At 44.8% G+C, this 27873-nt stretch overlaps 1 protein-coding gene across 2 annotated transcripts in view; it reads right to left on the bottom strand.

Moving 5' to 3' along the window:
- LOC141108735 (gamma-aminobutyric acid receptor subunit alpha-3-like) overlaps window positions 1-27873 on the bottom strand; it is a 90544-nt gene that overhangs the window by 39140 nt on the left and 23531 nt on the right. The window contains exon 3 of one of the 2 annotated variants that reach the window (XM_073600636.1): window positions 6822-6929. In XM_073600636.1, the coding sequence (XP_073456737.1) occupies window positions 6822-6910 (89 nt within the window). In that variant the 5' untranslated portion in view covers window positions 6911-6929. Of the gene's footprint in view, window positions 1-2871; window positions 3262-6821; window positions 6930-27873 lie in introns of those variants that run through there. The other variant, XM_073600637.1, reaches the window with a different exon arrangement.

The following is a 27873-nucleotide window of genomic DNA, read 5'->3' as shown; positions in this document are numbered from 1 at the left end:
ATGGTGTCACTGGGAACTTAATTGAGAGGCAGAGATTGCTCATTGCTCAAAGAACCCCTAGCAACCTCTGGGGGAACCCCAGGGCTCCAAGGAACCCCTAGCAAACTCTGGAGGAACCCTAGATATTCAAGGAACCCCTAGCAACCTCTGGAGGAGCCCTAGATATTCAAGGAACCCCTAGCAACCTCCGGAGGAACCCTAGGGCTCCAAGGAACCCCTAGAAACCTCTAGAGGAACCCTAGGGCTCCAAGGAACCCCTAGCAACCTCTGGAGGAAACCTAGGTCTCCAAGGAACCCCTAGCAACCTCTGGAGGATCCCTAGGGCTTCAGGGAACCCCTAGAAACCTCTGGAGAAACCCTGGTCTAACCATTTGAAAAACCTGTCCAGAAATTTAGGTTTATTCAGATAGACTTTTAGAATGAAATGAAATGAAATGAAATAAACCTCTTATCCAAATTTTAACAATTTTATCTGCATCTTGGCTATTATAAACTTTAGATGGGTCTTTGATTAAAACATCTCAAATTGCCTCAAACTGACATAAGCTTTTGCAGTTAAGAAACATCAGACTATAACAAGAGGCACCATAATTTAATTGTATGGCTCCAATCCAAAATTATGTGTGAAAAGTGGCAATAGCCACTATGACTGAGTCTCCAAACTGTGGCCCAGGACCCAGATGTGGCCCTTTGCTTGCCTTTATCCAGACCTTGGGGCAATATTCCATTCACTGATATCAACAATGGGGCAATACAGTGCCTTGAAAAAGTATTCATACCCTTGGAAATTTTCCACATTTTTTCATGTTACAACCAAAAACATAAATGTATTTTTTGGGGTTTTATGTGATAGAGCAACACAAAGTGGCACATAATTGTGAAGTGGAAGGAAAATGATAAATGGTGTTGCACATTTTTTACAAATAAATATCTGAAAAGTGTGGTGTGCATTTGTATTCAGCCTCCTTTACTCTGATACCCCTAACTAAAATCTAGTGGAACCAATTGCCTTCAGAAGTCACCTAATTACTAAATAGGGTCCACCTGTGTGTAATTTCATCTCAGTATAAATATAGCTGTTCTGTGAAGCCCTCAGAGGTTTCTTAGAGAACCTTAGTGAACAAACAGCATCATGAAGGCCAAGAAAAACACCAGACAGGTCAGGGATAAAGATGTGGAGAAGTATAAAGCGGTGTTAGGATAAAAAAATATCCCAAGCTTTGAACATCTCATGGAGCTCTGTTCAATCCATCATCCGAAAATGGAAAGAGTATGACACAACTGCAAACCTACCAAGACATGGCCGTCCACCTAAACTGACCGGCCTGGGACCTTGCTACATGTCTTTGTATGTTGTAACATTACCAGTACCCTTCACTGGGAACACCTGAACTCAATAATGTGGTAGGCTGTCCACTCACTTGATCATATGGTAATTCTGATGGTCAGGTGAATAACAACCTTTGGCCATATAGTGTAATTCCTTATTAAGTTTAATAGTAGAGTATACAGAAAAAGAGCTCACCTATAAAAAGGGTAACCTGCAAAGTGAGAATTTACAACATAAAGTAGCTTTTCTCTACCTTTTTAACATGGAGGAACCCATAAAATAACCTTTAGGTCTCAGTGAACCGCTATTAATAATTACTATATCTACAGCTCATGGCACATTAGCATGGCTGAACGTGGGAAGAATGATCCTTACATTGCTGATCAGTGGGAAGAATGCCCTGTACTTTGGCGATCAGTGGGAAAAATGCGCTGTACTTTTGTCGTCAGATGAAGAATGCCTCTTACATTTGTGATCAGTGGGAAGAATGCGCCTTACATTGGGGATCAGTGGGAAGAATGTACCTTACATTGATCGTCAATGGGAAGAATGCTCCTCACATTGGTGGTCAGTGGGAAGAATGCCCAGTACTTTGGTTGTGAGATGAAAAATGGCCCTTACATTGGTGGTCAATGGGAAGAATTAGCCTTACATTAATGGCCAGTGGGAAAAGTGGCCCTAACATTCAGTAGAAAGAATGTTCCTTACATTGGTGGTCAGTAGGAAGAATGCCCCTTACATTGGTGGTTAGTAGGAAGAATGTTTCTTATATTGGTGGTCAGTAAGAAGTATGTTCCTTACATTGGGGGTCAGTAGGAAGAATGCCTCTTACATTGGTGGTCAGTGGGAATAATCCTCCTTTACAGATAACTAAAAAGACCATTGGCGTCAGTGGTACATAAATGAAAGGCAGATCTTGCTACCTGCTCAGGGAGCACCTAGCAAACTTTGGAGAGACTCTAGGGTTGCGCAGAACCCCGGGTGAGAAAGCTTGACCTAGAGCATCTGGGAATAAGGAAACCTTATAGAATCAGTCACTGGGGGAATGGGGGCAAACTACTTGCAGAATGGGGGCAAACTGTTGTAGATATGAAGTGCAGACAACTATAGGTACCTCCACATACTTGTAGTAGCCCCCTACCCTTATTAAAGGAACATACTATTATCATAACAGTAGTGTTGACCCCCACCCAACTTACACAAGCAAACCGTTACATATTACATTTAACCTCTGATTATTAAAGGTATAAAAGATCCCATCAAAAAAGTTAAAAAAAAATTGCATTTTGTGGCACCAAAGCAAAAACACAAATGTAAGACAAATACATTGTATTGAACACCCCGTAAAACATTAACAAAATCAAGACTAAAGAAGTTGCACAACAATGTTTATAGAACCACTTATCTACACACGTGATATAGGTTTGTGTCACGGTCAGGGGTCAGGCTTGGAGTGCAGTAGCTATAGCAGTAGAGAGGCTCCCAATGACCAGCTGTGTAAGTACAACAGCAGGTCTCCCTGGCAGAGGGCACGGGCTCACCAGATGTGCAGAGTCTAAGCACCAACCAGAGTTCTCCAGAGCTCCTGATGGTGGAGATGGGTTTTGCTGCATGTTAGTACCAGGTCATGGTCCTCAGGATTGCCCCACCAGTAGGTGAGCATACTGGAGTCTAGTAGCAGATATGGCAGGTAGGGATCAAGCAGAAGCGGAGTCAGTAAACAAGCCAAATTTGTGATGATGGCATTCTCGCAGTTTTTCACCATATATCCATTGTAAACAAGCCAAAGGTCAACAACAACTGGTCGCAGGTTGGGATTAAGCAGAAGCGTAGTCGAAGAACAAGCCAAAGCTCAGTAACGGGTGATAGTGGAGATATGGACAGCAGCAGGAGTGAGTGACAAGAGCGAGATATCGCCTGGAGAGAGCACAATAATCTGGCAAAACAGGAAGTACAAAGGCATGGCTAAAATAGGAAGGTCATGGGAGGAGCAAAGAGTTCAAGGTTCAAGGCAGGATCATTCAAGGAATTGTCCAGTGAGCTGTCCAGCATCCCTGGTGGCTCACCAAGAAGAGACATCGCTAGACACCAGCAGAGGTCGCAGGTTCAGACCCAGATCCTGACAGCATGTTTCTACATTCTTTACAACCAGTTAGACTTTAACCAAGTGTTACGTGAGAATCTGATGCGTTTCAATTTCAAGAGACCCTTCATCAGGGTTGGGTGGTGGGTCTGTAATATTAACTTTTTTTTTGGGGGGGGGGGCAGCCTTTCTAAACAGCCATGAGTTTTTATTATTGTTTTATGGGATGTTCACTAAAATGTATAAGGCCCCTTTCACACGGGACGGATCCGTGTTGATCCGCCCCGTGAACATCCGCTGCTCAGCGGGGATCGCTCCGTTTTCCCCAGCTGAGCCGGCAGATGACAGGGCGGGACCCGCACACTGTGCAAGGACCGCCCTGTCAGATCTCCGCTCTCCCCTCACTGTCACACATTCAGGAACCGTCTGTCCGTGTTCATCCGATCCGCTCTGCAGACGGATAGAAAAAGGGCTCTTTCACATGGACGATCCGTATGTCCGTTTTTCATCCTTCCGTTTTCGGATGAAAAACGGACATACATTCATCCCTATGGAGCGTCGGATGTCAGCGGTGACATGTCCGCTGACATCCGACCCCGCTCCGATCCGAAAAGTGTAACGGAGGAAAAACCTACTTTTCCATCCGTTTTCGGATCGGATCGGGTGACGACGGACACTACGGTCCGTCGTCATCCGATCCCCCCATAGGGGAGAGCGGCGCTCTGACAGGTCCGCCGCTGCACAGCGTGCAGCGATGCACCTGTCATCTTCCTGCTCAGCGGGGATCGGCTGAGCCAGCGGATGTTCACGGGGCGGATCAAGAGGCCTTATAGGATTTTCTTCCGTCCGCAGAATCGGACGAGAGCGGAGCCGGACGACATCGGGTGTTTGCGGATGTACATCCGCTGACACCCGCTATCTCATAGGGATGCATGTATGTCCGTATTTCATCCGAAAACGGATGGATGAAATACGGACATACGGTCCGCATGTGTGAAAGGGGCCTTAGTCTTACATTTGTCTTTTTTTTCTTTGGACTGTTTTTGATGGCATTTTACATAATGGGGATGTAGCACCTTGGTCTACATCAGATTTTATTGTGTATAAAGGCATAAAACTCAGATTTTTAAAATAATATTAAATGTAGGTCATTTGTTTGTCATTATCGTATTTTTAGCTTTTTACGAAACACTTTCTTTTTCTCGCCCACTCACTGTCACACATTCAGGAACATTTACATCCGTAAACATAACTTTAATTGTATAGATTGTCATTTAAATAAGAATTTTTTTCCTGTGGAACCTATCTGACTGCTGTTTTGAAAAAAGAAAGAATGCACAGTAAAGGAAAACTTGGCATGATATAAACACGAGAGTTGCCTTTGCTGACCTATTGTTCTAAAAATGCTCTCTCTGATTAATCAGTGTGACACCGTTGTCATGTTGACAGCCAGTTGGCTGCACTCTTTGTTCCAGCAGAGCATGTCAGCATGTCAATGTAACTCTGTTATCTAGGCAGCGATAGTGCTGAACAAGGTGACAACACAGCTAATTCGCTGTGGGTCATTGGTGTTGTCACCCTGCAGGAGGAAGGGAATTTGCTGGCAGGATCCCCAGGAGTTTATAAATGGAAAAACCACATCAAAATAAGGTTGAATAGTGCCATATGAATGAATTACAGTCGTGGCCAAAAGTTTAGAGAGTGACACAAAGATTAAGTTTCACAAAGTTTGCTGCTTCAGTGTTTTTAGATCTTTTTGTCAGATGTTACTGTTGTATACTCAAGTAGAATTACGAGCATTTCATAAGTGTCAAAGGCTTTTATTGACAATTACATGACGTGTATGCAAAGAGTCAATATTTGTAGCGTTGACCCTTCTTTTTCAGGACCTCTGCAATTCTCCCCGGCATGCTGTCAGTCAACTTCTGGGTCACATCCCGACTGATGGCAGCCCATTCTTGCATAATCAATGTTTGGAGTTTGTCAGAATTTTTGTTTTCGTTCACTCGCCTCTTGAGGATTGACCACAAGTTCTCAATGGGATTAGGTCTTGAGGGTTTCCTGGCCATGGACCCAAAATTTCCATATTTTGTTCCCCAAGCCACTTAGTTATCACTTTTGCCTTATGGCAAGGTGCTCCATCATGCTGGAAAAGGCATTGTTCCTCTCTAAACTGTTCTTGGATGGTTGGGAGAAGTTGCTCTCGGAGGTTGTTTTTGTACCATTCTTTATTCATGGCGGTGCTCTTAGGCAAAATTGTGAGAGAGCCCACTCCCTTGGCTGAGAAGCAACCCCCCACATGAATGGTCTCAGGATTCTTTACTGTTGGCATGACACAGGACTGATGGTAGCGCTCACCTTTTTTTCTCTGGACAAGGTTTTTTCTAGGGGATTCATCAGAAAAAATGACTTCACCCCATTCCTCAGCAGTCCAATCCCTGTACCTTTTGCAGAATATCAGCCTGTCCCTGATGTTTTTGCTGGAGAGAAGTGGCTTCTTTGCTGCCCTTATTGACACCAGGCCACCCTCCAAAAGTCTTCTCCTCACTGTGCGTGTCAATGCACTCACACCTGCTTGCTGCCATTCTTAAAGTGTAGTTCCACCCACTTTTACAACTCTTCAGCATCCCTCACTAAACTGTGCACTGTAAACGAATTGGATATTTTTACTTTTTTTTTTCTCAGCACCTACTGTATATCTGCTGTATTCATTTTTCACTTCCTCCTCCCTGGCCACGGCCCATCACATCATTTCCTGTTTGCAATGCCTTCTGGGAAGGGGCGGCAACTTCCTCTGGCACTGCTGTTGCTGCGGAAACCGGACCTGAAACCTATTACACTGCTTGCGCTGCACTGAGCATGTGCGAGATCTGCAAGGATGAGATCCAGGAAGAAATACAGTCTGGCTTCAGACGCCCACACTTAAGATGGCCACGGCCTGCTGTAAGTTTATAAAATAACAAACTACTGCTATAAACTAACAAAGCAGACCTTAGTTTACAGACTAACTTTACTAGAATACATTAAGCTTGTGTATTATAGGGGTATTTTTATGTAAAAAGTATCATTTTGGCCGGAACACCACTTTAAGCAAGCTCTGCACTGGTGGTGCCCCGATCCCGCAGCTGAATCAACTGTAGGAGACAGTCCTGGCGCTTGCTGGACTTTCTTGGGCACCCCGAAGCCTTCTTCACAAAGTGCAGTGGAAATGTTAGTGTGAGGGACTTTGCAATTAATTGCAATTCCTCTGATCACTCTTTATAATATTCTGGAGTAAATGCAAATTGCCACTATAAAAAAACTGAGGCAGGAGATTTTGTGAAAATTAATATTTGTGTCATTCTCAAAACTTTTGGCCATGGGTAGATAAAGATGTACGTTTCTTAAGAAGCACATTCCATCTCCTACCCTCTTCCTGGTGGCAGAAAACACATCTGCAGAAGAAATGCAAAAGCAATCAAAGACAGCCAAGATGTTTCTTCCTGCCCCAGCGCCATTGGGGGCTATCACCGGGACCTGTGGAAGAAAGTAAACGCAGTCATTTAATAAGTGCCACTTGCTAGTTATACATAATAATTATACATAGTAATTAAAAATGGAATAAGATTAATTGAAACAAAAATATGTAACAAAAAAAGAAAGATTGAAATAAAAAAATAGAATAAACCAGCAATCATTTTCATTAAAAATTTTCATTTTTTCTATTGGTTGAATTAGATTGAATTAGAATTTGAATTAGATTGACTTGCGTCTTTTTCAACCTAAGTCCGGACATACATTATATACATTATATACATTTTTTTTTTTTTTTTACTTTTTTTTTATAGTTTTCTTTTAGATTTACCAAAACCAAATAATATGAGGTCACACCTAAACATTTTCAATTTGTATGCAATCAGGCTCTTGCACTACATAGTTGAAGGTAAATCTAAGGGAAATTGAATAATGTACCGCCAGCCTAAATATATGTAACTATATGATTACTACAGCAAAAAAGTAATTTGATAAAAACGGAAGGAAAATGGGCCCTAACAACTTAACCACTTCAGCCCCTGAAGATTTTACCCTCTTCCTGACCGGAGCACTTTTTTGCGATTCGGCACTGCGTCGCTTTAACTGACAATTGCGCGGTCGCGCGACGTTGCACCCAAACAAAATTCACGTCTTTTTTTCCCCCACAAATAGAGCTTTCTTTTGGTGGTATTTTATCACCTCTGCGTTTTTTTGCGCTATAAACAAAAAAAAAAACGACAATTTTGAAAAAAAATAAATATTTTGTACTTTTTGTTATAATAAATATCCCCATTTTTTCTCAGTTTAGGCCGATGTGTATTCTTCTACATATTTTTGGAAAATAAAAAATGCAATAAGCGTATATTGATTGGTTTGTGCAAAAGTTGGCGCCGATCTGCGATTTTCATCGGGACTGCCACATTATGGCGGACACATCAGACAATTTTGACACATTTTTGGGACCATTGACATTAATACAGCGATCAGAGCTATAAAAATGCATTTATTACTGTAAAAATGTCACTGGCAGTGAAGGGGTTAACGCTAGGGCCCGATCAAGGGTTTAATTGTGTTCCCTAGTGTGTGTTCTAACTGAACCAGGGAGGGGACTTTCTAGGGGAGATGACAGATCGCTGTTCATATTTTGTATGAACAGACGATCTGTCACTTGTCCCCTCAGAGAACCGGGATCTCTGTGTTTACACACAGAGATCCTGATTTTCGCTGTGTTATGAGCAATCGCAGGAGCCCGGCGGTCATCGAGGCCGCCAGGCACTCGCATCAGCTCTGGGGGCGAGCTGCGCGCGCCCCTAGTGGCCACCAGAGGGAGCCATGTAACATATCGTCGATTCGCCTGCCCGTGCCATTCTGCCGCAGTACAACTGTGACGGCTGGTCAGCAAGCGGTTAAAGCGGAGTTCCACTCGTTTTTTCGGTTATTAAAAGTCAGCCGCTACAAAATGTGTAGCTGCTGACTTTTAATAAACACTCACCTGTCCCATGGTCCAGCGATGCAGCTGCCTGAAGCCTCGCTCCTCCCCCCCTCCATGGCGCCGGCAATTGCAAGTGTGGGCACCCGGCTGGGACAGCTTGCTGCTTCACAGCTGGGTACGCACTGCGCAATTTGCAATGCGCCTTTTCAGTGGCCGGGCAATCTTCTGGGACCTGTGACGTGTCCCAGAAGATTGCGGGGAGGGAGAAGGGAAAAGAGGAGTCGCCTAGGCGGTGAGAACGAAGTGGGAACTGGGTACCTGTCAAAAACTAGGTACCCGCCCCCAAAAAATGACAGGCCAAATGTGGCATGTAAGGGGCGAGGAGTGCTTAAAGCAGAAGTTCCACTTTTTGGGTGACACTCCGCTTTAACCTCTTTGCACTGACAGTACGCAATTATCATATTAATAGGTAGATCTACTTTTAACTTTGGAGCTCCCTGCACACTGTGCCATAAGTGACATCCTCCAGACAGCCCTATTCTATACAAACTACAGTATGTTATATACCCTACACCACTCTGCTTTAGACACTGTGCTTTCTGTTAGATACTCCTTACTTCTAATCACCACAGTATTTAGATAAAAAATGTTTTAATCCTAGGGGGCTTGGTACACTGTGCTAAAAAAAATGACATCCTCCAGACTGCCCTATTCCATACACTTTGCAGTAAGGTACGTACCTTACATCACTCTGCTTTAAACACTGTGTTACATTATATATATACGCCTTACTTTTTTTTTTTTTGTATAATCACTTTTTATTTTCAGATCAACACATGACAGGACATGTCCAACAAATGCAAATCATATAAACATCGACCACGCAGGGTCATGTAGATGACAAATATTTGGTATTTAGGTTGAACAAACACATATATTACCATGTAACAAAAGAAAAGTGCTAATCATGGGAAGACTCTGGGAGGCCCACCTAGGGGGCAACAAAGAAGCATCTTAAATGTTATGTGTTCGCGGGATATATAAGTATTGCGAGACTAGCCCAAAGGTTCCCAGGGGCAAACCCTAAATGGGCAGCCCTCCGGAGTGTGTGAGGTACGTGGTCTGCTGGCTCGCGGCCGGAGCAGGAGGGGGGGGGCCCAAGGCCTCCATCAGTCCGCCCCACGCTCCCACACAAGCCACCACGACCACAGAGCAGTAGTTGTGCCCATGTGGAATCGGCTGAATTCCTAGGAAACCCAGGATCCACCCCAGAGGGCATTGGGGCTATGCTAGTCGACTTTTAACCAATTGTCTCACATGAGTTTCCCAAGTAATTATTATAAATGAACAATAAGGAATGGTAAAACATAATAAAGAGGGGGAGAACAGTAAGAGGGAAAAAAAAGAGAAGGAGAGAGAGATGGAGAGGGGAGAAAGGTTGGATCAGGTTACCTGTAAGTAAAGTTAAGCGTCTTCCGCGCCTGCAACGGACCCTCCGTGACTGGGTTCAGGATTCCATAAGTGGGTTTAGATCTTAAGATTGGGCCAAATGGGTTGGGTCTTCTCTGTCCTAAGGTCTCTAAGTGCGGGGTCTGCCAATTCCAACAGTGCAACGTCTAAACTGGAAGGCACCTTGGCAGGGTCTGAAGTGCATTCGGTCCAGGGCGCCCAGGTGTTATGGAATCGGTCTTTATGGCCTTTATTGGTCACCACCCAATCCTCAGCCTCCCGGATCTCACTCACCCTTTTGATCCACTCATCTCTTGCGGGGATCATGGGTTTCTTCCAATAAATTGGAATCAAGCGTCTTGCCACATTCAACAAATGAGGCAGCACACTTTTCTTATATCTACGGAGTGGGATCGAGGGGGACGTGCAGGAGAAAGTGAGTCGGAGAGAAAGGGACATCTATCTCTGTCGCTATTTTAATTTGGTTTTGTATGTCTTCCCAGAAGGGTTTAATCAGGAAGCAGTCCCAACATATGTGTTTTAACGTACCCCGCTGTCCGCAGCCTCTCCAGCGCAACTCGGATGTGGAGGGGTAAAAGCGGGTCAAGTCCGCTGGTACCCTGTACCATCAAGAGAGTAGCTTAAAGTTCGTCTCCTGGGTTTTGGACTCTATCGAGGATGAGTGGGTAAGGTGATATAAATGCGTTAAGTCCGTCTTTGCAAAAGTTAATCCTAAGTCATTTTCCCAGCACCTTATATAGGCAGGTGTGGTATGAGGGAGCGCAGAGCCTAGTAATTTATACAGTTCCGAGACCAAATGCGGTGTGGGTTCCTCTGCAATGAAAAGTTGCTCAAGATGGGTGAGAAGCAAGGGGTTCCTAATCTTATTTCCATGTAGTTGAAAGAAATGGTGTAACTGCCTGTACTTCCAGAAGTTCATTGGTGCACCCTGTCGGCCTATAGTCAAAGCTTCATAAGTCAAGAGTCTACCGTCTTTCATAAGCTTACCACAACTGGCGTCTCCACCCTCTACCCACGACTCAAAGAAGCCCATCTGCTCCCCTGGGGGGGAACCAAAGGAAACCCCCCAGTTGGGCCAATGGGGACACTGGAGAGGCCAATTTCAGCAGCGGGTTAATCTTATCCCAGACCGACAACACCTGAGTCGTCAAGGGGGACGTCGTCTCCGACAATCCCCTATGCTCTCGGGACAACCAGGGAGCATATGATAAGTTTCTACCCGCTAGGCATTTCTCTAAGGACACCCACAGTTTCGAGCGACTATGGAAACGCCAGTTAAGCATCCTCTGCAAAGCTATGGCTCTATAATATCGTCTGACGTCTGGAAGACCCAGACCACCATTCTGTTTTGAACGTCGTAGAACCCGTAGGGCTATCCTAGGTTTGCGTGCGTTCCATATAAAATCTGACAATAGGCTAGATAGCCTTATGCCTTACTTTTAGTGATGAGTTATGAACTCCTTTAATTGTAATCATCAAAGCATTATCATATTAATGGGTAGATCTATTTTTAAGTATTGGGTTCTCTGCACACTGTGCTATAAGTGACATACTCCAGACTGCCCTATTCTATACAAATTGCAGTATGTCATACCACATACCTTACATCTTTCTGCTTTAAACACTGTTCTCTGTTATATACTCCTTCATGTTTAATCATCAAAGCATTATCACTGTAATGGGTAGAATCTATGTTTAACTATGGGGCTGTCTGTACACTGTGCCGTAAATTACATACTCCAGCCTGCCCTCATCTGTACACTGTGCAGTATGTTAATTACTCCCCACCCCTTTCCTATGATGAGCATACGTTTGCGAAAAATAAATAAATAAAAATGATATATACTGTTATATATATATATATATATATATATATATATATATATATATATATATATATATATATATATATATACACACACAGTGGGGACGGAAAGTATTCAGACCCCCTTAAAGTTTTCACTCTTTGTTATATTGCAGCCATTTGCTAAAATCATGACAGAAAAACACAGAATTGTTGACATTTTTGCAGATTTATTAAAAAAGAAAAACTGAAATATCACATGGTCCTAAGTATTCAGACCCTTTGCTGTGACACTCATATATTTAACTCAGGTGCTGTCCATTTCTTCTGATCATCCTTGAGATGGTTCCACACCTTCATTTGAGTCCAGCTGTGTTTGATTATACTGATTGGACTTGATTAGGAAATCCACACACCTGCCTATATAAGACCTTACAGCTCACAGTGCATGTCAGAGCAAATGACAATCATGCGGTCAAAGGAACTGCCTGAAGAGCACAGAAACAGAATTGTGGCAAGGCACAGATCTGGCCAAGGTTACAAAAATATTTCTGCTGCACTTAAGGTTCCTAAGAGCACAGTGGCCTCCATAATCCTTAAATGGAAGACGTTTGGGACATCCAGAACCCTTCCTAGAGCTGGCTGTCCGGCCAAACTGAGCTATCGGGGGAGAAGAGCCTTGGTGAGAGAGGTAAAGAAGAACCCAAAGATCACTGTGGCTGAGCTCCAGAGATGCAGTCGGGAGATGGGAGAAAGTTGTAGAAAGTCAACCATCACTGCAGCCCTCCACCAGTCGGGGCTTTATGGCAGAGTGGCCCAACGGAAGCCTCTCCTCAGTGCAAGACACATGAAAGCCCGCATGGAGTTTGCTAAAAAAACACCTGAAGGACTCCAAGATGGTGAGAAATAAGATTCTCTGGTCTGATGAGACCAAGATGGAACTTTTTGGCCTTAATTCTAAGCGGCATGTGTGTAGAAAACCAGGCACTGCTCATCACCTGTCCAATACAGTCCCAACAGTGAAGCATGGTGGTGGCAGCATCATGCTGGGGGGGTGTTTTTCAGCTGCAGGGACAGGACGACTGGTTGCAATCGAGGGAAAGATGAATGCGGCCAAGTACAGGGATATCCTGGCCGAAAACCTTCTCCAGAGTGCTCAGGACCTCAGACTGGGCCGAAGGTTTACCTTCCAACAAGACAATGACCCTAAGCACACAGCTAAAATAATGAAGGAGTGGCTTCACAACAACTCTGTGACTGTTCTTGAATGGCCCAGCCAGAGCCCTGACTTAAACCCAATTGAGCATCTCTGGAGAGACCTAAAAATGTCTGTCCACCAACGTTTACCATCCAACCTGACAGAACTGGAGAGGATCTGCAAGGAGGAATGGCAGAGGATCCCCAAATCCAGGTGTGAGAAACTTGCTGCATCTTTCCCAAAAAGACTCATGGCTGTATTAGATAAAAAGGGGGCTTCTACTAAATACTGAGCTGCTGCTAACAAAGCAAACAGAATATTGACATGCATTAAAAAGGGGATCAACTCCAGAGATAAAACAATAATTCTCCCGCTCTACAAGACTCTGGTCCTGCCGCACCTGGAGTATACTGTCCAGTTCTGGGCACCAGTCCTCAGGAAGGATGTACTGGAAATGGAGCGAGTACAAAAAAGGACAACTAAGCTAATAAAGGGTCTGGAGGATATTAGTTATGAGGAAAGGTTGTGAGCTCTGAGCTTATTCTCTCTGGAGAAGAGACGCTTGAGAGGGGATATGATTTCAATTTACAAATACCGTACTGGTGACCCCACAATAGGGATAACATTTTTTCGCAAAAGGGAGTTTAACAAGACTCGTGGCCATTCATTAAAATTAGAAGAAAAGAGGTTTAACTTTAAACTACGTAGAGGGTTCTTTACTGTAAGAGCGGCAAGGATGTGGAATTCCCTTCCACAGGCGGTGGTCTCAGCGGGGAGCATCGATAATTTCAAAAAACTATTAGATAAGCACCTGAACGACCGCAACATACAGGGATATACAATGTAATACTGACATATAATCACACACATAGGTTGGACTTGATGGACTTGTGTCTTTTTTCAACCTCACCTACTATGTAACTTATAACATCCAAGTGAAAGATATAACTCCAACATGTCTTAAAAAAATGAAAAATTAAAAAAAAAAAAAATCATAAACAGAATCACAGAGTTGGAAAAAGGATCACCAACAATCAGTATTTTGTTGGACCACCTTTTGCTTTAAGTCCAGCCTTTGATCTGTTGGGATTTGTCTCTACTCTACTGTGGACTGTAATCTTCAAGTCATTTCACAGATTTTCAATGGGGTTTAATTCTGGGCTCTGACTAGGCCATGCAAAGACATTCACCTCCTTCTCCTCCAACCACTGTATGCTAATTTTTGCTGTGTGCTTTGGGTCATTGTCATGTTGGAAAGTAAACCTCCTTCCCATTGTCATTTTCTGGTAGAGGGCAGCAGATTTTCCATAAGCATTTGATGGCATTTTGCCCCATCCATTTTTCCCTTCAATCCTGACAAGTGCTCCATTCACTGCTGCATAGAACCCCCCATGACAGGATATTACCACCTCTATGCTTTACCGTATGAATGGTGTTATTTGGATGGTGAGCTGTATTGGATTTCTGCCAGACATATCGTTTGGTGGTGAGGCCAAATAATTCAATTTTAGTCTCATCTGACCATCACACCTTTTTCCACGTGGCCTCAGAATCTTCAAGGTGCGTTTAAGGTGGTCAGATGAGACTAATATGTAATAATTTGGCCTCAACACCAAACAATATGTCTGGCGGAAATCCATCCAAATAACACCATTCCTACAGTAAAGAATGGAGGTGATAATATCCTGGTATGGGGGAGGTGGTAATATCTTGGTATGGGGGAGGTGGTAATATCCTGGTATGGGGGAGGTGGTAATATCCTGGTATGGGGGAGGTGGTAATATCCTGGTATGGGGGAGGTGGTAATATCCTGTTATGGGGGGGGGGTGGTAATATCCTGGTATGGGGGAGGTGATAATATCCTGGTATGGGGGAGGTGGTAATATCCTGTTATGGGGGAGGTGGTAATATCCTGTTATGGGGGAGGTGGTAATATCCTGTTATGGGGGAGGTGGTAATATCCTGGTATGGGGGAGGTGGTAATATCCTGTTATGGGGGGGGGTGGTAATATCCTGGTATGGGGGGGGGGTGGTAATATCCTGGTATGGGGGAGGTGGTAATATCTGGTATGGGGGAGGTGGTAATATCCTGTTATGGGGGGGGGGGGTGGTAATATCCTGGTATGGGGAAGCTGGTAATATCCTGGTATGGGGAGGTGGTAATATACTGGTATGGGGGGGGGGGGGTGATATCCTGGTATGGGGGAGGTGGTAATATCCTGGTATGGGGGAGGTGGTAATATCCTGTTATGGGGAGGTGGTAATATCCAGGTATGGTGGAGGTGGTAATATCCTGGTATGGGGGAGGTGGTAATATCCTGGTATGGGGGGGGGGTGATATCCTGGTATGGGGGAGGTGGTAATATCCTGGTATGGGGAGGTGGTAATATCCAGGTATGGGGGAGGTGGTAATATCCTGGTATGGGGGAGGTGGTAATATCCTGTTATGGGGGTGGTGGTAATATCCTGTTATGGGGGGGGGTGGTAATATCCTGTTATGGGGGTGTTTCTTTGCAGCAGGGACTGGAGCACTTTTCAGGATAGAAAGAAAAAATGGGTGGGGGCAAAATACCATCAGATTCTTGAGGAAAATCTGCTGCCTTCTGCCAGAAAGTTGTCAATGGGAGGAAGGTTTACCTTCCAACATAACAATGACCCAAAGCACACGGCAACAATGAGCACACAGTGGTTGAAGGAGAAAAAGTTGAATGTCCTTACATGGCCTAGTCAGAGCGCAGACTTAAACCCCATTGAAAATCTGTGGAATGACTTGAAGCTTGCAGTCCACAAACGGTCACCCTCAAATGTAACTGAACTTGAGCAGTTCTGCAAAGAAGAGCGGGCAAGTATCACAAAGTCTAGATGTGCAAAGTTAGTAGAGACAAATCCCAACAGACTAAAGGTTGGAATTAAAGCAAAAGGTGGTACAACAAAGAACCAAGAGGGTGATCCTTTCTCCAACTCAGTAAATCTGTTTTTGATTTTTTTTTTTTCTGACATGTACTATAACTGGGTACTAACCTTTCTAGGTAAAGTTGATCCAGGGAAAATCTGATTGCCTCTCGGGGGGGATCAGGAAGGAATTTTCGTCCCCTGCTATAGCAAGTCATGCTTTGCTGGGGTTTTTCACCTTCCTCTGGCTCAGCTGTGGGTGAAGGATTGTGTATATGGGATTGTTTTTTTTTTTTTTTTGGTTGAACTAGATGGACTTCTGTCTTTTTTCAACCTGACTAACTATGACATGTTGGTGTTATATTTTTCACTTGGATGTTATAAGTTGTAAATACAACTGGATACAACAAAAACTGTGTCTTTCTTCATTTCAGGTTGCAAAGCAACAAAATGTGATTATTCTAAAGGGGGTGATATTTTCTTCACTATATATATATATATATATATATATATATATATACGGTATATATAAGATTGTTTTGCATTTAGCTACTGTACTGGACCAAATCTTAAGAATTGCTGATACAAGTAATTTCATCTTTCATGGCGGAATGTATAATGTCTATCATGATACTATATATAGCTCCGCTGTGCATTTAGTAAAGGCATACTTAAAATAAGCTTCGGCTCAACAGATTATCACATATGGCCAGCTGTTTTCCAGAGTTCAAGATATTTAAACTCATCTTGGTATTAGAGCTATTAGAGCTAAGGACTTATATTTTGCTACGGAATGTAATCTGTTGGTCAGTACTCCCGTTTATAGCAGGTTTATCCAAAAGCCATGGCCTGACTTATGACCTCTACTGCGTCTAGTTATAGGTTACTAGGTTATATTCTTTTTTTTTTTTTTTTTATGTATTTTATTTTACGATCTCGAATTTTAAAGCTGAATTTATATTAGGGCAGACAGGCAGCATTCATCGGGATCTCCTCCTAGATGAAAGACTAATGGCCACACCATCCATTCTTCAAGCAGCACCCCCTTGGCCATGGTCATGGCCAACCCCCTTCCTGCTGCCTTGACCTAGATGTACAGAGGATTTGCCTTCTTTTGATGTGCACCTCTTTATTCATTTTTTTTTTCTGATTCTTTGAATGAAGTCAAGTATTTTGAATATATGATTAGTCCCTAGAGGACCGGATTTTGCTTTGTGTTATTTTATTGTACTTTTAATCACTTTAGATACAGAAAATGTATCAGCTTACGTTGAACCCTATTGTTGCAGCCCTTGCCTTTGATTTGAATAGACTTGTATTGAAGGTGTACATTGTTTTGCATGAATTCAGTTCTTCTTAGCGGTGATATTTTAATGCTTGCAGTTTTGTTTCCTTGGTAATGCTGCAATAAAGATGTTTAATAGTGTACCGAGCAATACAGGTGCTTAGAAAATTTAAGCACATTTCACATGTCGAAATTTCTTTGAAAGAGAGAGGAAGACTGCTGTTGAACAGCTTCTATATCTATACTGTAGGAAGGCTAATCTAGCATTTAAATTAGCTTTTAGTTATTTTGAAAGTTATTCGGATCAGGTGCCTGGTCATAGGGAACACTGAGGATTGTGGCATGATCAGCGGAGGGACTGAAGATCTGGGACATGGTGACAGTGATGCTGAGAATCAAGCACTTGGGGTGGACACATGGAGGCATCTGGTTCATGGTCACTGAGGTTTTTAGGATTAGGCACTTGGAGTAGGCACTGAAGATCTGGTTCATGGTTACTGTGGTGCCTATGATTAGGCACTTGGAGGCACTGAAGATTTAGTTCATGGTCGCTGTGGTTCTTAGAATTATTCACTTGTTTTCACTGAAGATCTGGTTCATGATCACTGTGGTGCTTAGGATTAGGCACTTGAGGAGGACGCTGGGAGGCACTGAAGATCTGCTTCATGGTCATGTTGTACTAAGGGTTAGGCACTTGGAGGCATTGAAGATCTAGTTTATGGTATCCTTGGTGTTAAGGATTAGGCACTTGGGGTGGACACTTGGAGGTACTAAAGATCTGGTGCACGGTCACTATGGTGCTTAGGATTAGGCACTCAGGGTGGACATTTGGAGAAACTGTAGATCTGGTTTATGGTCACTATGGTGCCCAGAATTGGCACTTGAAGGCACTGAAGATCTAGTTCATGGTCGCTGTGGTTCTTAGGATTAGGCACTTGGGGTGGACACTTGGAGTCACTGAAGATCTGGTTCCTGGTGACTGTAGTATTTAGGATTAGGCACTTGGGGTGTACACTTGGCTGTGCTAAAGATCTGGTTCATGGTCACTGTGATTCTTAGGATTAGACACTTGCAGTAGACATTTGGGGACACTAAAGATCTGGTTTATGGTCACTGTTGTACTTAGGGTTAGGCACTTGGAGGCATTAAAGATCTAGTTTATGGTAGCTTTGGACTTAGGATTAGGCACTTGGGGTGGACACTTGAAGGCTCTGAAGATCTGGTTCATGGTCACTGCAGTGCTTAGGATTAGGCACTTGGGGTGGACACTTGAAGGCTCTCAAGATCTGGTTCATGGTCACTGTGGTGCTTAGGATTGGACAATTAGGGTGGACACTTGAAGGCTCTGAAGATCTAGTTCATGATCACTGTGGTGCTTAGGATTAGGCAATTGGGGTGGATACTTGGAGGCACTGAAGATCTGGTTCATGGTCACTGCAGTGCTTGGGGTGGACACTTGAAGGCTCTGAAGATCTGGTTCATGGTCACACTGAAGATCTGGTTTATGGCCACTATGGTGCCCAGAATTGGCACTTGAAGGCACTGAAGATCTAATTCATGGTCGCTGTGGTGGTTAGGATTGGGCACTTGGGGTGGACACTTGGAGGCACTGAAGATCTGGTTCATGATCACTGCAGTGGTTAGGATTAGGCACTTGGGGTGGACACTTTAAGGCTCTGAAGATCTGGTTCATGGCCACTGTGGTGCTTAGGATTGGAAAATTAGAGTGGATACTTGAAGGCTCTGAAGATCTAGTTCATGATCACTGTGGTGCTTAGGATTAGGCACTTAGGGTGGGTACTATATTTACCGTAGAGTGAAACCTGAAGCTAATTTTTTTTTTTTAAATGGTGAATTTTTATTGCAGAGCAGACCTGGCGTGCCTGTTATGCAGTAAAAACTTTTCTTCCTGCCAGCAATGTTCTGCCACACATATGCAACTTGTGCTGTGTTTGCAGGCTTTGGGTGCCAAGTTGAATTCAGTTTTTTTGTTGCCCTTCGAAACATGCTGGCTGTTTTTTATGGTCGAAATGTGAACGACTTACATTTTCCTGTACTCTTTCACCACACAGTTGCGTAGGTCGATTATCCACCTTGTCAGTTATGACGGCAAGTCATTATCATAGGTGGAGTACACAAAGCCTATCCAGGGAGACCAGGTTTCTCGGAATTTCCCATCGGTGTGAATGGTGGCCTTAAGGCTTTCCATGATATGCTTCATTTCGTTGTGTTTGTATTTTGACCACCACTTTTGAGCAGGCTGATGGTTTTCTGTACAACAATTACAGCAGATTGAGCATTCCATTATTCCCCTAAACTTTGTGCACAGGCCTCTGAATCTCCTCTGAGACTTCTCTACTGTGCATAGAGACATGTAATGGCCTCTCCATCCCTCCCCCACAGGCACAGATCAGCTGCAATTTCAAGCTCCGTTGGTTTCTGCGTGCGTCTACTGTATGCTGCCACACTGGCAGGACACGTCTTAGAAGAAGGGAGAATAAGCTGAGCCTAGTAATATTGTGAATGAGAACAAGGCACTGAAATCGCACGCACACACGTTTAGAGATACACTTCCTTTTTTTCACCTGCTGACACCAATGCGCTTTAACAATCACATGTGCCTGGCTGCTGGGAGGTTTTTTTTTTTACTCAACGGGTACTAGGGACGTAGGACGTTAAAGGTTTTTATTTCCCGGAAATTTCTGCAAGAATAAAGAGATTTTGAAGAAATTTTGCCTTTTTCATGAAATGCATTGAGTGAATAGGGAAGGAGGAATTAAAGTGGTCTTGGTGGGTTTTAAAGAGGTTGTAAAGGTTGTAAACCACTGAAACGAAAAATGAACAAAGCATATCCTCATAGAGTGTGGCTGCAGCACCTTCCTTGTTCAGAGTAGGCTGCTAGGTAAATTTAGTTTAGCTCCTCTGTAAACAGCAGGGGTTGATTGCTTAGGGCTGCTCAGTGCTTCACAAGCTGCTGTTCTGCTACTCCCCCCTGTCTCCTAGAGCTTGTCTTTATTCGGCCCTTGGGGCACTACTCCTCCCACTAACACCAATGATGGCGGCACTATTCCTTCCACTGATACCAATGATGGGGCACTATTCCTCCCACTGACACCAATGATGGGGCACTATTCCTCCCACTGACACCAATGATGGGGCACTATTCCTCCCACTGACACCAATGATGGCAGCACTATTCCTCCCACTGACACCAATGATGGGGCACTATTCCTCCCACTGACACCAATGATGGCGGCACTATTCCTCCCACTGACACCAATGATGGGGCACTATTCCTCCCACTGACACCAATGATGGGGCACTATTCCTCCCACTGACACCAATGATGGGGCACTATTCCTCCCACTGACACCAATGATGGGGCACTATTCCTCCCACTGACACCAATGATGGCAGCACTATTCCTCCCACTGACGCCAATGATGGCAGCACTATTCCTTCCACTGACGCCATTGATGGCGGCACTATTCCTCCCACTGACAAAAATGATGGGGCATTATTCCTCCCACTGACACCAATGATGGGACACTATTCCTCCCACTGACACCAATGATGGCGGCACTATTCCTCCCACTGACACCAGTGATGGGGCACTATATCTCCCACTGACATCAATGAAGGGGTACTCTTCCTCCCGCTGACACCAGTGATGGGGCACTATTCCTTCCACAGACACCAATGATGGGGCACTATTCCTCCCACTAATACCAATAATGGCAGCACTATTCCTCCCACTGACACCAATAATGGGGCACTATTTCTTCCCACTGACACCAATAATGGCAGCACTATTCCTCCCACTGACACCAATAATGGGGCACTATTCCTCACACTGACACCAATGATGGCGGCACTATTCCTCCCACAGACACCAATGATGGCGGCACTATTCCTCCCACTGATACCAATGATGGGGCACTATTCCTCCCACTGATACCAATGATGGAAGCACTATTCCTCCTACTGACACCAATGATGGCGGCACTATTCCTCCCACAGACACCAATGATGGGGCACTATTCCTCCCACTGACACCAATGATGGGGCACTATTCCTCCCAATGATGGCGGCACTATTCCTTCCACTGATACCAATGATGGGGCACTATTCCTCCCACTGATACCAATGATGGGGCACTATTCCTCCCAATGATGGCGGCACTATTCCTTCCACTGATACCAATGATGGGGCACTATTCCTCCCACTGATACCAATGATGGGGCACTATTCCTCCCACTGACACCAATGATGCCGGCACTATTCCTCCCACAGACACCAATGAAGGGATACTCTTCCTCCCAGTAACACTAGTGATGGGGCACTATTCCAACCACTGACACCAATGATGGGGCACTATTCCTCCCACTGATACCAATCATGGGGCACTATTTCTCCTACTGACACCAATGATGAGGCACAGTTTCTCATAGGCATCAGTCGTGGTAAACTATGCCCCATTTTTAGTATTAGAGGGAAGAATAGTGGCCCATCATTGGTGTCAGTGGGAGGAATAGTGCCCCATCATTGGTATCAGTGGGAGGAATAGTGTCCCATCATTGGTATCAGTGGGAGGAATAGTGTCCCATCATTGGTATCAGTGGGAGGAATAGTGTCCCATCATTGGTGTCAGTGGGAGGAATAGTGTTCTATTGTGTATATTAGTGGGAGAAATTAAGCCACATTGTGTGCAATGAATAATACCCAACTGTTAGCGCTAGTGGGAGAAATAGTGTTCCATAATTTTTATCAGTCTGAGGAATTATGCCCCACTGTCTGTGTCAGTGAAATGAATAGTGCTGCAAAGGCCCGATAAAAGCAAGCAAAGGGCTGCATCGGGGTCATGGGCCACAGTTTGGAGATCACTGGTTTGGAAAAATGAGGTTAAATGATGTTGACTATCAGGCTAACGACATCTAGTGGCAGAAATAGGCACTGCATGACTCTGGATTGAAGGTGATAATTACAGCAAAAGCTGTTTGCTGCTTTTTTTTTTTATTTTTTATTTTTTTACCTTTTAGTGGACTATTCATTGTCATCTAGCCATTCTTGGCTGCTATTCTGCTTGAAAGCACATTTAGTCTTTGACCATGCACAAAATTAATTTCAGAACCAGTTTTCACCATTTCTGCAAGGATATCCCTCAAATGACTCATTAGAGGTCCCTCATATTGGCAACTATGCTACACTGGATGTGCATTCAGAACAAATGTATTGTGTAATGTATTATACTCTAAAGGCAAACAGGCTGTTCACTTCCATCATCCAATCACGTCAAAGCAAAAATATTGTTTTTTTTTTTTTTTCCTTGCACGTGGTTGGGTATTCTTTGAAAAGGTGAATTTCAAACGAAGGGAAAATTCCCTTACAAAATTGAAATCTCCCTTGCAAAGTGAAGAGCCTGTTTGCCTTTAATAAATCAACCCCAGGGACTCACCAGAACATATATCCCAGAATTTGTCACAGCCGGCTTAGCTCCTGCAAGTCCGCTATGTGTTATTCAAGCAAAGTGGTGGTTGTTAGGCAAGCGAGCCCCTGCGACTGCTTTTTTTTTTTTTTTTTTGCTGAATAAAGGAGGTACTGATTTCTATTTACAGTTTTTTGCCAATCACATGCAAACAAAGGATGTAGAAAAGCTTACGGGGGCTCTCGTGGATGGTTGCTAGGGTCAGTTGCTAGGTACTTATTTCTGCATCCCTTACTCTGCCATAACCTGAATGGTTGTTCTATAATCAAAATGAAAAGCATCTGAAAAAAAAAATCACCAAAAAAAAAAACGGATTGCTAGGTTGGAACATAGAAACCATTTTTTTTTTCTGGGAATGATCTGTAATAAAACTTGTGCAAAAGAAAAAAAAAAAAAAGACGGGCAAATGGGAAGCTACTCAAAGGGACCAAAAAGATACAATGCTATATTTAGCCACTAAAAGATGAAGCCTGGCTGATAGTAATGGGTATCTGACTCTCAGGGGATCGGCAAGACGTTTGTCTCAATTCTCAAAGCTAACACGTCGGGATAAAGATACTTACGCTTTTTTTTTTTTTTTTTTTAAAGTGACTGTTATTTTCAAAGCCGAATGGATTCAGCTGAAAATAACTGTCACATATCAGAAATAAAGATACAGTACTTATCCTCGTGTGAAAGCTTTGGTAAATTGAGCCTGTTCTCTGCAACTATAGGTTTCTGCAGTAAATGTTAATACAAAAAAACAAGGTGTTTCTAAGAATGGACTGTGTTAAGGCAACCTGAGCATTGCTCCACTTCGTTTTAGGACATGTCAGCCCACTTTTATTACACACGAAAGTAAAGGTTCAAGAGAAAACTTGCCCACGCAGGGGTTTTCACCATCAAAGCAAGTAACAAAAAAAAAAAAAATGCCTAGCCACCTGGCTCTCTCCTTTTCCTGGTCCTTCAGACCATCTCACCAAGCTCTCCTGGTTCTCTCAGCCTTTCAGTTGCAGCACCCTACTGCACGGGCCCACTCTATGGCCTCTCAATAGGGGATCTCCTGGCATCCCAGGCTCTCTCATTACTATGAGACCTCAAAAATTTTTGCAGTGCCCTGGACTTGCCTGGTCGTCTCAGCTTTCACTGTCTCCTGGACTCAATTAGCTGCCTTGACCCTCTCAGTCCTGTGGGTAAGGAATCGCTCCTCCAACATGTAGTGTGGTCTCTTGAGTGGAGCACCTCTCCAAACTGGAGCACACAACTGTCCCTTGACAGGAGTACGCCTGTCTGGATGAAGCTGTCAGGGCTGGGCTCAGCCCTTCCTTCTCTGTGCTGGCCGCTCAGCTGTCAGCTAATTGCCAGCTCCTATCTCTCCACATTTACTCAGCTGTTGCTGATATCCTGCTCGTCAGTCCTGCCTACTTAAGCCGTCCAGTCCAGAGGAGCTCTGCCTTCGCCTTAGTCAACATCACAGAGACTCTCTCCTGCATTCCTGTTAAAAGACTTGCTTGGCTGACATCCCTTCTGGCTCCAGGTCCTGCTTGCTGTTTTTACTACGCTCATCCCTGGCTCCCTGACGTTTGGCTTGTCTGACTATCCGTTCTGGTTCCTGAACTCTGGCTATGTTTTTGACTATGTTTGTTCTATTTGCTTTTATTATTAAACAAGTGTGATTTAACTGTACTTGTGTCTCGGTCCGATTTCATGGTTTCTGACAGTAGCACACAGCGGTCTCCTGAAGGGAGCCCTGAGCTTTGCCCAAGTCTTTTTTTATAAGGGTTTTGTGCACCTGGACTCACACCCTGCTGAAGGGAGCCCTGAGCTTTGTCCAAGTCTCTCATTATAAGGGTTGTGTGCACCTGGACTCACACCCTGCTGAAGAGAGCCCTGAGCTTTGCCCAAGTCTCTCATTATAAGGGTTGTGTGCCCCTGGACTCACACCCTGCTGAAGGGAGCCCTGAGCTTTGCCCAAGTCTCTCATTATAAGGGTTGTGTGCACCTGGACTCACACCATGCTGAAAGGAGCCCTGAGCTTTGCCCAAGTACTTCATTATAAGGGTTGTGTGCACCTGGACTCACACCCTGCTGAAGGGAGCCCTGAGCTTTGCCTAAGTCTCTCATTATAAGGGTTGTGTGCACCTGGACCCACACCATGCTGAAGGGAGCCCTGAGCTTTGCCCAAGTACTTCATTATAAGGGTTGTGTGCACCTGGACTCACACCCTGCTGAAGGGAGCCCTGAGCTTTGCCCAAGTCTCTCATTATAAGGGTTGTGTGCACCTGGACTCACACCATGCTGAAGGGAGCCCTGAGCTTTGCCCAAGTCTCTCATTACAAGGGTTGTGTGCACCTGGACTCACACCCTGCTGGTCTTCAGCAATACCTGGAAATTGGGTGGGAGATTCCTTCCTTCCCAAAGTAGTAATAGTCCAAACTTTGTTTTAGGGCTTGTCAGCCCACTTTTATTAAACATGTAAGTAAAAGTTCAAGAGGAAAGTTGCCCAGGCAGGGGTTTTCACCATCAAAGTGAGTAAAAAAATAATGCCCAGCCACCTGGCTCCCTCTTCAGAAGTGCCGCTGCTCTTTCCCCTGGCCCCTCAGAGCTTCTCACCCCGTTCTTCTGGCTCTTTCAGCCTGTTAGTTGCAGCACCCTGCTGCAGGGGCCCACTTCCTGGCCTTTCAATGGGGGATCTCCTGGCACCCCAGGCTTCCTCACTCCGGTGAGATATCCAGATTTTCACAGTCCCCTGGACTTGCCTGGTCATCTCGGCTTTCACTGTCTCCTGGACTCAATTAGCTGCCTTGATCCTCCCAGTCCTGTGGGTAAGGAAGCTCTTATCCAGTATGGAGTGCTGTCTTTTGAGTGGAGCACCTCTCCTAACAGGAGCCCACACCTGTCCCCTGAAGGGAGTACGCCTGTCTGGACGAAGCACACACCGGTCTCCTGAAGGGATCCCTGAGCTTTGCTCAAGTCCTTCATTATAAGGGTTGAGTGCACCTGGATTCACACCATGTTGGTCTTCAGCAAGACCTGGACATTGGGTTGGAGATTCCTTCCTTCCCAAAGCAGTAGTAGCAATTTTAGTGAGATCCTGCCAGTTTGAACGTTATTTTAGGGCTTGTCAGCCACTTTTTACACACAAAAAGTAAAGGTTCAAGAGAAAACTTGCCCAGGCAGGGGTTTCCGCCATCAAAGCAAGTAACACAAAAATAATGCACAACTGCCTGCTCCTTCTTCAGCAATGCCGCTGCTCTTTTCCGTGGTCCCTCAGACCTTCTTATCCCGTTCTCCTGGCTCTCTAAGCCTTTTAGTTGCAGGACCTTGCTGCACAGGCCCACTCCCTGGCCTCTCAATAGGGGATCTCCTGGCACCCAGGCTCTGTCACTCCTCTGACACCTCCAGATTTCACAGTCCCTAGACTTGCCTAGTCGTCTCGGCTTTCCCTGTCTACTGGACTCGCTTAGCTGCCTTGACCCTCTCAGTCCTGCGGGTAAGGAATCTCTCCTCCATTATGGAATGCTTGAGTGGAGCACCTCTCCTAACGGGAGCCCACACCTGTCCCTTGATGGGAGTACGCCTGTCTCCTGGATGGAGCACACACCGGTCTCCTGAAGGGAGCCCCGAGCTTTGTTCAAGTCCTTCCTTATAAGGGCTGTGTGCACCTGGACACACACTCTGCTGGTCTTCAGCAAGTCCTGGACACTGGGTTGGAGATTCCTTTCCACCCAAAGCACTCTGGAATCTCCAAACTTTGGAGCCCAATCTGGAAATTACCAAAACCGTGAGAAAACTGTAAAAATAGTCTTCTCCTGCGCCTTGCAAATCCTGTGTCCTTGCTACAACCACTTTTACAGTGGTAGGGCCTCGCACTGTCACATCTGTTAGAGGAACTTCACCCCAGCAATATTCTCCTCTCAGTGCTCCTCTTCTAGCATGTGCACAGATATTACGCAGGTTTCTGCCAGGTCCCAAATACCTGCAAACACAGAGAACTCCTGCGCATGCGCTGGTTTCTGGCACCTGGGACCCATGGCATGTGTACGTATGCTTGGGAATCCCCACACATGTACAGACATGCTGTGATACTCTGCTAGTACCCAAATACCTGGCAGAGAGCAATGTGATGTCTGTGCATGCACAGAAACTGGTGCCACTCAGTAGAACTCTACCTCCTGGGATGTGATGTGGACATCCCAACAGGCAAGAGGGGTGCCTATGTAATTCTCTCCTAGGCAAGAAAGCAGTAAAAAAAAAAAGTATTAAACCTTTCTAAAAATAATGAAAAGTTTTCCAATTTTGTAAGAGGGAGGGGGGAGGGAACAAGTAGAGAAAAACAAGTTATTTTACTTTACAGCCAAGGAAGCTGCCATCTTGGCCTCTATTTGATCTGCATTCACCATGGTTCAGCACATGTGAACAGCTATGACACCAGTCATTTGATGGCTTCACAGTTTGGTTGAGAGCACAAGCAACTGTTGCAGTTGTCCTTCACGGCATGCCTTGAATCGAACTGTTCTGGGACACAGTTAAATTGGTAGGTTCAGTTCCTCTTCAGTGCTTAACCCTGCCACCCACCCTGATAATCTTCCCTGTGTTGAAGACATACAGGTGCCCTAAAAAAAAAAGACTTCAGAATCCGACACTTTCAGGTGTTTCAGATGCCAGGTCCCCCACCGCCGCGCTCGGTGGTTCCTCCCACTGGCCCCTACGTCACTACAGGACACAGTAAAATCATAGGGCAACCACTAAGATCCACAGGGGTACCAGCCATCCAACACTCCTGGAAGTGTCGAATTATGAAGGTTTTTTTCAGGCAACAGTATCTCTTCAGTGGAGCCAACATCAGCAGTGTGGGCAGCTGAACAAGCAACTATGACTTGGACCTGGGCCGCTGATAGAGGGGGGTAGAGCTAGCTCTCCTGTACTGGTCCCTGACCCTATTAGTCCAGTAGGGGGACCCATGTTCATAGAGGGGATTCTTTATTTTCCATGGGGCACAGGTGGGGTATTACTGTGGGTCATGGCTCCCAGCAGTTATAGAAAAGTTCCCTGGGCCCCATTAGTTCATCAGGAGGACCTGGGCCAGAAAGGGGACTTTTTTTTGCTTTTGGGGGCAGGTGAAGTAATATTAAGTGACTCAGCTCCGGACAGTAACTCTTGACTCCTGCACTCTGTACAATACATTCTCATGACAGCTGCACTCTGTACGGTTCATACTCCTGGTACCTGCACTCTGTACAATACATACCCCTTAACCTGCACTCTGTACAATACATACTCCTGATACCTGCACTGTGTATGATACATACTCCTGACACCTCCACTCTGTACAATACATAATCCTTAACCTGCACTCTGTACAATACATACTCCTGATACCTGCACTGTGTATGATACAT

This window comes from Aquarana catesbeiana, linkage group LG09, assembly GCF_042186555.1.
Source record: "Aquarana catesbeiana isolate 2022-GZ linkage group LG09, ASM4218655v1, whole genome shotgun sequence".
Lineage (NCBI taxonomy): Eukaryota > Metazoa > Chordata > Amphibia > Anura > Ranidae > Aquarana > Aquarana catesbeiana.
Note: the sequence above shows the minus strand (reverse complement) of the source record. Positions and strands in the feature narration are given on the sequence as shown.